This window comes from Orcinus orca, chromosome 4 (genome assembly GCF_937001465.1).
Source record: "Orcinus orca chromosome 4, mOrcOrc1.1, whole genome shotgun sequence".
Taxonomy (NCBI): Eukaryota; Metazoa; Chordata; class Mammalia; order Artiodactyla; family Delphinidae; genus Orcinus; species Orcinus orca.
The window spans coordinates 153,836,337-153,848,434 of record NC_064562.1 but is presented as its reverse complement, the minus strand read 5'-3'; the positions used below and the strand labels follow the sequence as shown (position 1 = coordinate 153,848,434).

At 53.7% G+C, this 12,098-nt stretch overlaps 1 protein-coding gene across 5 annotated transcripts in view; it reads right to left on the bottom strand.

The window, feature by feature from the left end:
* Positions 1–12,098, bottom strand: part of LETM1 (leucine zipper and EF-hand containing transmembrane protein 1) — a 32,620-nt gene that overhangs the window by 17,748 nt on the left and 2,774 nt on the right. For 4 of the 5 annotated variants that reach the window (XM_033419622.2, XM_033419621.2, XM_012531334.3 and 1 more), the window contains exons 2-4: positions 10,504–10,564; positions 4,435–4,846; positions 512–655 (exon numbers count right to left, since the gene is read on the bottom strand). In XM_033419622.2, the coding sequence (XP_033275513.1) occupies positions 512–655; positions 4,435–4,846; positions 10,504–10,564 (617 nt within the window). The remainder of the gene's footprint in view (positions 1–511; positions 656–4,434; positions 4,847–10,503; positions 10,565–12,098) is intronic. The other variant, XM_049709437.1, reaches the window with a different exon arrangement.

Below are 12,098 nucleotides of genomic sequence, written 5' to 3'. Positions count from 1 at the left end.
CACCCAACCCAGCGCCGCCACGTGCCTCCTGAACAGCGCTTCCTCCACCCACGAGCTCTGTGTGACCCTCCCCCCACCCCCGCCAGAGAAGGGCCGGCAAATTCCATAAAGGGCTGGCCTGTAACGCTTTCAGGCCCTGCGGGCTGAGCCGTGTGAAACGTGGAGGCCACCAGACAATACACACACGACAGGCAGGCATGTCCCCAGAGGCCTTACTGACCAAAATGGCCCGTGGGCTGGAAGTCTGCCAACCCTGCCCTAGACCCGTCTCGTCCCCCACGAATGTGTCTCGACCTGTGGCTCAAGAACACTGGTCTAGAGAAACTAGAATTTAAGACACATTTTAAAGAGAAGCAAACCTGAAACCAGCATCTATTAAATAATCACAGCACAGCATGACTGAATTATGAAGAAAACATAAAATTTAAAAACATCTAACATCTGAAATGTCAGTCATAAAACAATGCGGCCTTGTAACTGCTTTCAAACTGGGTCAAAACGAGCCGGTCACCTTGATGGACTGGGTCTCGAACGTGGACGGTAACATGTTGGGGAAGAGCTTTACGGCAACAGGAAGCAGGAACTCCATGAAGGGCACCACCACGAAGACCAGGAAGGGCACCAGGCGGAAGAGGTCGGCACAGATCCGGAGGAACTGGAAAGGGGTGGAGGGACCAGAGGGTGACTGGGGAGCATTTCTTGCACAGTCGTCCGCAGGAGCAACAGCAGGCGCCTCGCAGGGAGCAGACAGGGCTCCGGAGGCCCCCTGAGGCCAAACCACAAGGTGACGCCTTCAGAAAAGCTGGGTGAAGCTACCTCCCTGCGTGGAGGGGCCCCATCACTGGATGCTGCCAGTGAGCCGCCCCCCAGGGCGTTTGCCAGGTGCCCACCGGCCTGGCAGACAGCTGGACGAGACTGACAGACGGAGGCCTGGCCACTGCTGGCAGCAGCGAGGGCCTCCGGGGAAGGCTGCGGCCACACCACGCACTCCAGGCGCTCTGCGGAAAGGAGGGCCGAGTGTTGGCGGGGCACTTCTCTTGTGTTCCCCGACACGATTGGTTAGATTTAAGACTATGTAACACAGCAATGATCAGGGAAAAAATCCAAGTGCCTCACTGATGCAAACAAACCGCTGCTGAAGACATTAAAGAAACGTGCGACTTGAAATAATTGACAACCCCTGGGAACAGCGGACACTGCCAGGCCTCCAGCAGCTCACCTGCCCCTGCGCCAGTGCCTGCTCACGCGTGCTCCTTCCACTCGGAACCGCCTGGGTGCACGGCAGCCGAGACTACACTCCCCGCATCCCCAGCTGTGTTTCCACCGTGACTGACGAGACCGTCTTTGGAGGAGTGACGTCATTTCTACTAAGGGCCTCGTTTCTGGCTGGCACCACTTTCCATGATGGTTGCCCTCCCCGGGGGTCAGGCGCCACCCACCCTGCGACAGCGGTCACTGTGATCACCTGGACAGGCTGTTCTCCCCACTTGTGAGGGAACGCCCTGAGAGCAAATAAACACCCATCTCTCTCCCTAGACACACTCATCATGGTTCCTCCCAAACCAGCCTCTACTCTGATGGTCACAAAACGGCAATTTCCTAACTCAAGCCCATCTCCCCATTTATCGACCTCGCTTTGCACCTTCATTTTTCTATTTATTACCAAAATGGACTCAAGGATTCCCATGTTTTTCATTTGTTTATAATTCATTATCATCTATATTTTTATGCTCAAATTATCCCAGATATGACCCTTCAAGTTGGTGCCTATGTTTTTTAACATTCTTCCATTAAATTATTTTTAGCAGTTCTATCGAGGTTTAATTTACGTACCGTAACATTCACTCATTGTAAGTATGTAATTCAATAAATTTTGGTAAATTTATAGACTGAAACCATCTCTAAAATCCAGTTTTAGAACACTTTCATCGTGACAAAAAGTCCCACTGTGTCCATCTGCAGTTAACCTCCATTTCCACTCTGGGGTCTAGGCAAACAGGGATTTGATTTCTTTCTACAACTTTGCTTTTCCTGAAAATTTTCCATGCACAGAGCCAGCGTCCAGCTTCTGTTACCAGTGTATAAATGTCTAGGAATATCATGTCCTCGTGGCAACCTGACCCTCTCGTCACCATGAGTGACCTCTTCTGCCCTGGTAATCCTGCTCTAACGTCGACTCTGTCTGATATTAACGTTGGCTTTCCTGGACTAGTGTTAGCACCACTTACCTTTCTCCATTCTTTTACTTTTAACCTATTTGTGTCTTTACATTTAGATGTGTTCCTTGTAGAGTGCACAGAGTTCAGTCTTGCTTTTTTATTTAATCTGACAATATCAACCATTTAGTTAATAAAACTAGAAAAAGAAAACACCATACGACCATCTAAATAGACACAGAAAAGATAAACAACAAGAATGTACTGTATAGCACAGGAAACTATATTCAATATCTTATAATAACCTGTATCATGAAAAATAATCTGAAAAATATATATACGTAATTGAATCACTTTGCTGTACACTTAAAACTAACACAATATCGTAAATCAACTATACTTCAAAAAAATTAAAAATAAATAGTAAAAAAAGTAGATGCAGAAAAAGCATCTGACAAAATCCAAAATCTGTTCCTGATAAAAAGTCTGATGGAATTTACAAAAAAGATACTAGAACTAATAACTGAGTTTGGTAAGTCTGCAAGATACAAGATCAATATATAAAAATCCACTGTATTTCTATATACGAGCAATAAACAAATGGAAAATGGAATTTTTAAAATTCTATTTACCTACAACAGACAGAATGTGGAAGCAACCCAAGTGTCCATGGATGGATGATGGATAAACAAACTGTGGTCCATACACACAACAGAGTACCATTCAGCCTTAAACAGGAAGGAAATTCTGACACCTGCTATGGCGAAGGTGAACCTTGAGGACATTCTGCTCAGTGAAACCAGCCAGTCACAAAGGACAGATCCTGTGTGATTCCACTGCTATGAGGTCCCTGAAGGGTTCAGATTAAGAGAGACAGAGAGTAGATGATGGATGCCGGGGGCTGGGGGCCAAGGGGTGGGGAGCTGTTATTTAACAGGTGCAGTGTCAGCTTAGGAAGATGACAAGAGATGAAGAGTTCTGGAGACAGATGGTGGTACCGACTTTACCCCAGTGTGAATGTACTTAATGCCACAGCCTGTATACTTAGAATGCTTAAAAAGGGTAAATTTTAGGTTGTGTATTTCACCAGTGAAAAAATTCCATTCACAATACCATAAAAAATATGAAGCCACACACTATTGCTGAGGGAAATGGAAAAAGTCCCGTCGTATTCCCCACCGGCCATCCCCAGAAGGGCCCCCATTGTTTATTTTCCAGCCTTTTCTTATTTTCTGACACAGGTTATTCTAGTACCACTGCTGTCCCAGCCCTTGATCAGTTATGCTTCCAAACAGCCCCGGTTCCTCTCCATGGGGGTGGTTAGATCCAAGGGCTGGGAGTCAGGGGTGCTCATTGCTGCTAGGCTGGGGCCCCAGACTGAAAGGGAGCAGAAGGTTTGACAGCATGAAGGATCAAGGATCTGACGAGAGCAATTTAACAAAGGCAGAAACTAAGTCACAAAACAACAGCTTCATCTGTGACAACTCAAAGAAACTGCGGGGTAACTTTCAACAATGCACTTGGCATAAAAGGATGGATTAGCAGTTTAATCATTCTAAAAGAATCACTTATATGGTGAGGGTGCCAATCCTTCAACATGCTACACCTTAAGCAAGCAAGTAAAGCTCCAAAGGAGGACTTCCCTGGAAGCGCAGTGGTTAAGAATCCGCCTGCCAATGCAGAGGACACGGGTTCGAGCCCTGGTCTGGGAAGATCCCACAGGCTGCGGAGCAACTAAGCCCGTGCGCCACAACTACTGAGCCTGCGCTCTAGAGTCTGTGAGCCACAACTACTGAGCCTGCGAGCCACAACTACTGAAGCCAACACGCCTAGAGCCGGTGCTCCGCAACAAGAGAAGCCACCACAATGAGAAGCCCGCCCGCACACCGCAACGAAGAGTAGCCCCCGCTTGCCGCAACTAGAGAAAGCCACTCGCAGCAACAGAGACCCAATGCTGCCAAAAATAAATAAATAAGTTTATTAAAAAAACAAACAAACAAAACCCCCCCACAAACTCCAAAGGAGGAGCCGTGAGCACACTTCAGGCAGAGAACAGAGCTCCGGGGAGCCCACCAACGTGGTTATGGCTGCACCTCCTCTACAGAGCTGCATCAGCCACACACTGCCCCAGTGGAAAATCAGGAACCCTGAGGCATCTGAAAGAAACATTCAGCTAACTCAGGCGAGAACTAAAGCTACTGCAGGACAATCTCTTGCTGTGACTTTAGACACTTAAAGCAACTGACAGGTGACCCCAGCAGGGGCACACGCCCATTACCTGCCTGCGCTCTCGGCGGGTCAGGCTGTGGCCGTGGAGGATGCGCCAGAGCATGCGCGCGGCGATCTTGGTGTCGATCCAGAGCAGGCGGAAGCCGTGGTAGTAGTGCTTCAGCTCATCCAGGACCCGCTGCCCCAGGGGCTTCCTCACGGCCGCCTCTGCGGGGGGGCTGTACACGGGGCCTCCTTCTTCCAGCTTCTTGCTCTTGTCCTTTAGGGACCGGAGGGACTTCTCCACCACAGAGTCATCGCCCAGCGGGGGCGACGAGTGCCAGCAGCGCACAGGAAGGAGCCTCGGCCCTGCGACCACCATGCACGTGTGCTTGGGCCTCAGAGTCCAGCAGCCGAGGGGATCGCCTCGCAAGGAAAGGTACACGGGGTGGATGGGACTGCAGCCGCCAAAAAGAAGTTTCCTTGAAGAGGGAAAAAAGAAGCCAGTGGTGAGGGGCCAGCCTTGCTATGACCTCCTGGCAGCAGCACAGACCACAGCCGGATCAAAACCTCACACCCAACGTCCCAGCGTGTAGGACAGACTCCCTGCCCCTTCCTGACGCCGGAGAAATACACTCACTGTGGGGAGCCAGTCCCCACGGCCTCAAAGGAGCAGGTCAAACACAAACAACCCGCAAAGGCTTCACCTCCAGACAAGACAGACCCAACCTCTGGGTGGGTCTCCCAGGCCAGCCCTCTCCCCAGCAGGTGACTTTCTACAAAGACCTGCGGTTCCTGAGCAAGTCTGTCATGAAAACCAGGGAGGATGTTCCAATCGGGGTGACCCGGATCTGTGCATCAGCTGACCGAAGGCCTCTGGGCAAAAGGACACAAAGCCCAGGCCTCCCTCTCCTCCCCCTGCGGCTCACTTGGCTCCCGCACTGGCCTCCTTGCCCACGCGCGGCGGCAGACCCCAGGCCCAGAGCCTCTGCAGCCATGCCTGCCTGGACACCCCACAGGTGCTGGCTCCGCCCTGGGCTTCCTTGGGCCCCTCGACCTGCGGGGCTACCCTGGTGCCCACCCCTCTCAAATGCTCACACGCGGGCCACCTCCCACTGGACCATGGGCTCCATGAGGCCCAGTGGGGAGCCGCCTCCACACCACAGCGGGAAGCTGCAGGGGCTTCCGGAAGTGGGTACCTCAGAGCCCTCTCCATCGGCAGCCTAGCAGGCCTACAGGGCTGCCCAGACCCCCGGCCGCCAGAGAAGGCCAGTCTGCTCTGCCGGGCCCCAGGCAGCTGTGTCCTCAGTGTCTGCCTGCAGGACAGCCGCTCGAGGAGGGCCACTCGCTGCAGCCTGAGTTTCTGCAGCCAGGACCCGGCCCTCCCCAGCTCTCGGTGCCCACTAGACCTGGCACAGCCCAAGGTCTGGGCATGACGAAGAGGTCCCCTTCCAATGGCAACACGTGATGGAAGGCCATTTACAACCCAACACTGGAACAATTTACCCACACAATTCTCCTTCCGTGTTTCACAATCTTCTCATCTCACGTGTCCCTTCAGAAACCTCTCCCTGCTCACGCACGAATCCACCACTGGGTGGCCAAAGGCCCGCTCACTTGAGAGGCTGTTTATCACTGACACACCCCAGCTTCTTCCCATCTGTCCAGTCATCCCTGTGCACCTGGCCTGCTGCCAGCAGCGAGGACCCGAGCTCTGAGCAGACCATCCCAGGTCAAACTCCAGCTCCACCACTGACGGCTCCGTGACCTTGGACAAGCAACCTCTCTGCTTCAAGAGCACCCCTCGTGGATGTGTGCGGGCTAATACACAGGAAGTGCCCAGAACTGTGCCTGGGGCACAGCAAGCCCCGTTAAAGCGGTTGAGAAGCCACCAGTCAGGGCTGGAAGAAAGCTGGGACATGTCTAGTTTAGCTGCCTTTTTTTTTTTTTTTTTTTTGCTGTACACGGGCCTCTCACTGTTGTGGCCTCTCCCGTTGCGGAGCACAGGCTCCGGACGCGCAGGCTTAGCGGCCATGGCTCACAGGCCCAGCCGCTCCGCGGCATGTGGGATCTTCCCGGACCAGGGCACGAACCCGCGTCCCCTGCATCGGCAGGCGGACTCTCAACCACTGCGCCGCCAGGGAAGCCCTAGCTGCTCCTTTTATGCATGGGGAACACTGAAGAACAAGCAGGGACGGCCCACCTTGGCTCTGGCCTGTACAGGCGGAGACAGCTGGCAGATGGCACCCCCCGCCGGCCTCTCTTCTGTCCCGAGCCCCTCGGCCCTGCAGTCAACACCTAAGCCAGGAAAGGCGGGTCCCTCGAGCCCGCCCTGTCCTGAGTCCTACAGGCTGGGGAACAGCCTTGCCCAGGGCACGGCAGCACCGCTGGCTCAGCCATTACTCTCTGTGCCTCAGTCTCACCACTCAAAGCGGGAGATGATCATGCCCACACCTCCTGTCTTCATCAAGCTTAATTAACCAGTTTTCCAACCCAGTTGCCAAGGAAGCAAGTGACTTCCTCGAGGTGTGATGTCAGTCACGAGGGGCAGCCAAGAGGCAAGGACAGAGACCCATGAAAACAGACCAAGCAGAGAGACATGGGGCGCGCCCAGCGAGGGCCATCAGGGCCCCCAAGCCTGGCTGTCTTCTCGCATGTTGGAGAGACTATTAACCGTCTAGCCAGAGAGATTCAGCTACATTCCAAAAGCACAAAATAACAAAACTAACGTGGGCACTGTTGCCTTTCCTCGGGGAGCTGGGACAGACAGCATCTTCGAGCAGGCAGCTCCTGCTCTGCCCTGGCCCACCAGAGCCCAGGCGTCAGCCTCCTGGAAGTGCCCGCTCCCCTGACTGCCAACACGTGGGAACGTCCCTTTCCCAGGGGGACAGCATGCCAAGACAGCAGCCTGAGGCTGGGCCAGGGAGGACGCCGACCCTCCACGTGCCCCTCAGCTCCTCAGGGCAGACAGGAAAGGGAAGGCGGGATGCAGCAACAGGCACCGCGACCCAGAGGGTGTTCCAGAAGTGCAGGTGCCCAGAGACAAGAGGGGACCCCACGACTGCCTGCAGGACAACATGCCCCTCAGCCGGGACCTGGAGCCCTCGGGGCCATAGGACATCCATGCGAGGGCAGCACCGTCACCAGCAGCTCAGTATGTCCGCAACGAACCTTACACGCGCTCCCGCTAAGGGAGGCTTAAAAACAGAAGCAGCTCATCAGCTCAGCTTTTCCCACTGAATGGGGTTCGGCGCCTGCGGGGGTCTCAGAACCGCCTGCTGTTTCACGGTCTGACGGCTCATTCGAGTTGTGGGTGCTTCCTCTCTGCCTTTGTTTCTATGATAAGGGAGGTGAGAGCAGCTAGACAATGTCCACGATGTTATCTTGGATCAGAAACTCCCCCACTCACCCTTCAGGGGTCTGGACTGTTTCCATTAAGACTGAGATTGCAGGGCTTCCCTGGTGGCGCAGTGGTTGAGAGTCTGCCTGCCAATGCAGGGGACACGGGTTCGATCCCTGGTCCGGGAGGATCCCACATGCTGCGGGGCAACTAAGCCCGTGCGCCACAACCACTGAGCCCATGCGCCGCAACTACTGAAGCCCGCGCACCACAACTGCTGAAGCCCGCGCGCCTAGAGCCTGTGCTCCACAAGAGAAGCCACTGCAATGAGAAGCCCGTGCACTGCAAAAGTAGCCCCTGCTCGCCACAACTAGAGAAAGCCCCAGTGCAGCAACAAAGACCCAACGCAGCCAATACTTAAATAAATAAATTTATATATAAAAAAACCCCTGAGATTGCAAAATGACTGTTAATAAAAACTAATACAAACGAGTACCACTTACAACCACTTATCTGTGTGACTCAAGATTTCTTACGTTGTGCGATCAAAATAAACAATAAAAATTCCTGGATGCTGAGACTGACATAAGACTTCAACTCTCGTCTATAATTCCTAACCTGAAGTGTGTGAGCTCAGGACGACAGCTTTACAGTTCTCACTGTTTCACTTTCTAATCAAAGTGTTTAACTTTCTAAACACTGTGAACTTAGAAAACACTAGAGTCTCTATTTTTTGCTGTCGTGATAATGCGTGAATGACTACAGCTCTCTGATAACAGAGCTGGCTACTGAGATGAAAGAAAACTGAAAAACTGAAGCAAACGCACTGGGAAGGAAGAGACAAAAAATCACTGCTGTGCACTAGGGAGCCAATTAGAGCTAAAACAATCAACAGAGCTGTGTGAAGTGGCCGGGCACAAGAAAGCGTACCCAAATCAGTAACTTCCACGCCGCCAACAATCACTTAGAAAAGATAATGAAGAGCGAGCCCCCTCAGCCCCACCAAGTACAGCGCATCTGGGAACTGTCTTAAAGGCCATGCACGTGGCCTGCATAAGGAACACGACAGACCCTTTTCCGAAAGAGGGAAATAATGGAAATAATTCAAAAGTTGGTCTAGAAGGACTGTGGAGAAAGGAGGCAGGGGAGGCCTGGCCCCCAGCAAGTGACAGGTGCAGACTGTCCCCTGCAGGAGAGGCAGGCACGCCAGCCCCGCAAGCGCCGGGGTCACTGACCCATGTGTGGCGCCGCCCCACCACCTGAAGAGCTAGGCCACACAGCAGAACTAACCTGCCTCAGCGCTCAGTACTTTAAAACCAGAGACTTCACACCGAGACCCAGACTTCCAGCTTCTCCTGAAAAACCCTGACAGTTGACCCTGCGGGACCACATCCTTCACGGCAACCATGACCGCACCCCCAGGTCACCGGTCACCCGTTTCCAGCCACCCACTGGGCCCCAAGCCCCTGAAACGCCAGCCGCCGATTAAAGAGTTCACTTAGAACTCTGAAATCCAGAAAGAGTAAAGATGTTCTACACTCATACGTTAATGCCTCCACATCACAAAAAGAGGTTTCGTGGCGACAAAGTCTGGTGACTATCAGAAGAGGAGCCTAATTAAAATCAAAGCCCAGAGCTGGCTGGGAGCGCTCCGGCAGCAGGTGGGGGCCTGCAGAGGCTGCTGCTGGGAGGGGCTTCTGAAAATACTTTGTCGTGTCCCCGCCAAACACTGCCCACGCGCCCATTCTGCTCCACGAAGACACCTGCTCATGGGTGGAAAGGCTGGGCCCGGCTACTCATTTTAGGACTGTGTAAGAGCCAGAAAACTGGAAATCTGCTTACATACACTTTTGCTTTAACAGCAATCCAGTCTTCACGTACAGCTTGTGTACTGTTCGCTTTAGGGAATGAAATCTGTCCCAGGGAGCATCCTCCAGAAGTTTCATAGCCAAGATGAGGCAACACATCAACGATCTCAAATGAATGAGAAAACCCGAGGAGCCCACAGCTCTACGGACAAGGGGTCGTAAGGGCCCAGCACTCTCACAGAGGAAGGATCGGGCGTGTCGAGAGGCACGAGCTCCACTCCAGGTACCCGGGGCAGGTGGACATGGACCCGGTGCCGACAGTGGTCTGGGTGCCCCACCACACAGGTGAGGGCGTCAGGAGACTAAGCTCAGGGGCTAGGCAGGGATGATGACTGGCGAGGAGAGTACAGCAGCCCTGCGGGAAGCTCAAGTCCATGGGTGACAGTGGACAGGGGAGTGTGGGTGCCACTCCCTCCAGGAAGCCCTCCAGCCTCTCAGCAATACCACAGAGCTCCCACCACACTCCAGATATGGCCCCAGGACCAGCAGGGCAGGCCCCGTGGCCAGCGGTCCATCCACATGGCCTTCTCCGAAGGACCGAGCGCGGTGCCAGGGAGGGTTTGTCTGTGTGTTCACACGAAAAGCCACTGGAAATGGCAGCTGTGTGAGTGTGGAAAAGACTCGATACTGTACGCAGACTGTGGTTACCACTGCATGTTTCAAAAAACAGATACATAAGGAAAAAAACCAGAATAAAATATACCAAAAGGCTAATAATTTCTGTAATAGGTACTGGGATTATGAGTGTTTATTTTCCAAATATTCACTAATGTATGTGGTTATGTATTTCAAGGTGAAAAGATACAGGTTTAAAAGAACAAAGAGCAGGAACGTAGGCTCTACCACCTCCCCAAACCGAGAGTCGCGCGTCACTTGAGCACTTTCAAGCCCCCACCTACAAACGGGCAGAGGGTGACGTTTATCTACTTACATGCAGCTCGTCAACCCCACGGTGCTGGCACAACTGAGGCAGGCACGATCCCCCGCACGACCTGCGATGAAAACAGAAAAAAAAAGTCAGCCTCAAACCAGGAGCTTCACACTGGCACCATCTCTTGTAGGCTAAGTCTCCGGAAGCTGAGCGAAGGCTCTGCCCCAGCTGGAACGTGGTGTCTTGGAGGCAGTCCCGGGGCGCAGGCACCCTACCTTGGGGCCCAGGCCCTGGCGGCCCTTCAGGCCTCCCCAGCTGGGACCGCCCCCCACCAGCCCCGGCTGCCTCTGGCGGGCAGACGCAGGGCGCACGTGACCCCCAGCACACAGAGCAAGGCAGGGCCCCGTCCCAATGTCCCAACACGCCCCTGCCCGCACGAGCGGTGGGGGCCGTGAGAACTGCCAGGACAACCGACGCCAAGAGTGAACCAGTTCTTGCATAAACAGTACTGAGGAGTGCGCGGCACGTTTTCAGGATTTTCACGCGCTTTTGATGCTTTCTCTAACGCTAGTTCTCAAGCCCTTCCTCCAGCTGAGGCGGATCCGCTTTCCTTGTTCCCCCAACAGAAGCCCCCCACCTCAAGACCTTAACTCAGAAACGGGCCCCGCGGCAACCAGACCAGCTGCCACAGCGCCCAGAGCCCCCTGGCCTGCCTGCCCCCCGCACGCCGCCCTGCCGGCCCCTTCCCATGCCCTCCCACTCTGAAGGCCTGGAGAGCAAACCCGGGGGTGGGCTCCAGGCTCTGCCCGCCCCCCGCCCCGGCACAGAAGGTGGTGGGTGTGCCACCCCCTCCTCCCGAGGCCCTTCTGTGTCTCTTTCCCAACAACCACCCTGAACTCTGACCCCAGCTGGGTCTCCTACAACTCACTGCTACCCTAACTCCCCAGAGTTAGTCCTGGGCCCACAGACGGTCCGCCACTTCAAACACCAGTTGCAAGTGGGGTCCCCAGGCTACCCACACTCCTGCCAACTACAAATTCGGGGTATCCATGACCCTCTCGGTTTTGATAATTTGCTAAAATGGCCCACAGAACTCAGGGAAGTACTCTATTCACTACTGCAGTTTATCATAAAGGATACAGATGAAACGCCAGACAGAAAAGTATATAGTGCAAGGTCTGGGAGAGTCCTTGAGCACAGGGGCTTCTGTCCCCACTGACTGGCACGTGCCACCAACCCCAAAGCTCCCCAAGCCTCCCTGTTCAAGAGCTCCGATCTTCACTGCCTAGACATGACTGATTACATCCTTGGCCACTGGCAGCTGAACTCCATCTCCAGACCCCCTCCCCTCCCTGGAGTTTGGGTGTGGGTCTGGAAGGTCCAATCCTCTAATCACAGGTACCTCATTAGCATAAACTCTGGGGTGTGGGAAAGGGACTCATTATGAATAACAAAAGATATTCTTATCATTCAAGAAATTCCTAGGGTTTTAGGAGCTCTGCCAGGAACCCACGATGGGGCAAAAGAGACCAAACTTATTTCTTCCTATCCCACACCATTCTTAACCTGGCTTCCAGTACACCAGGCTCTTTGGGTTCTCCTCCCTAAGCTGCTCCAGGGAGGATCCTCCCTGCCCCATCTCCAGATCCTCCCCA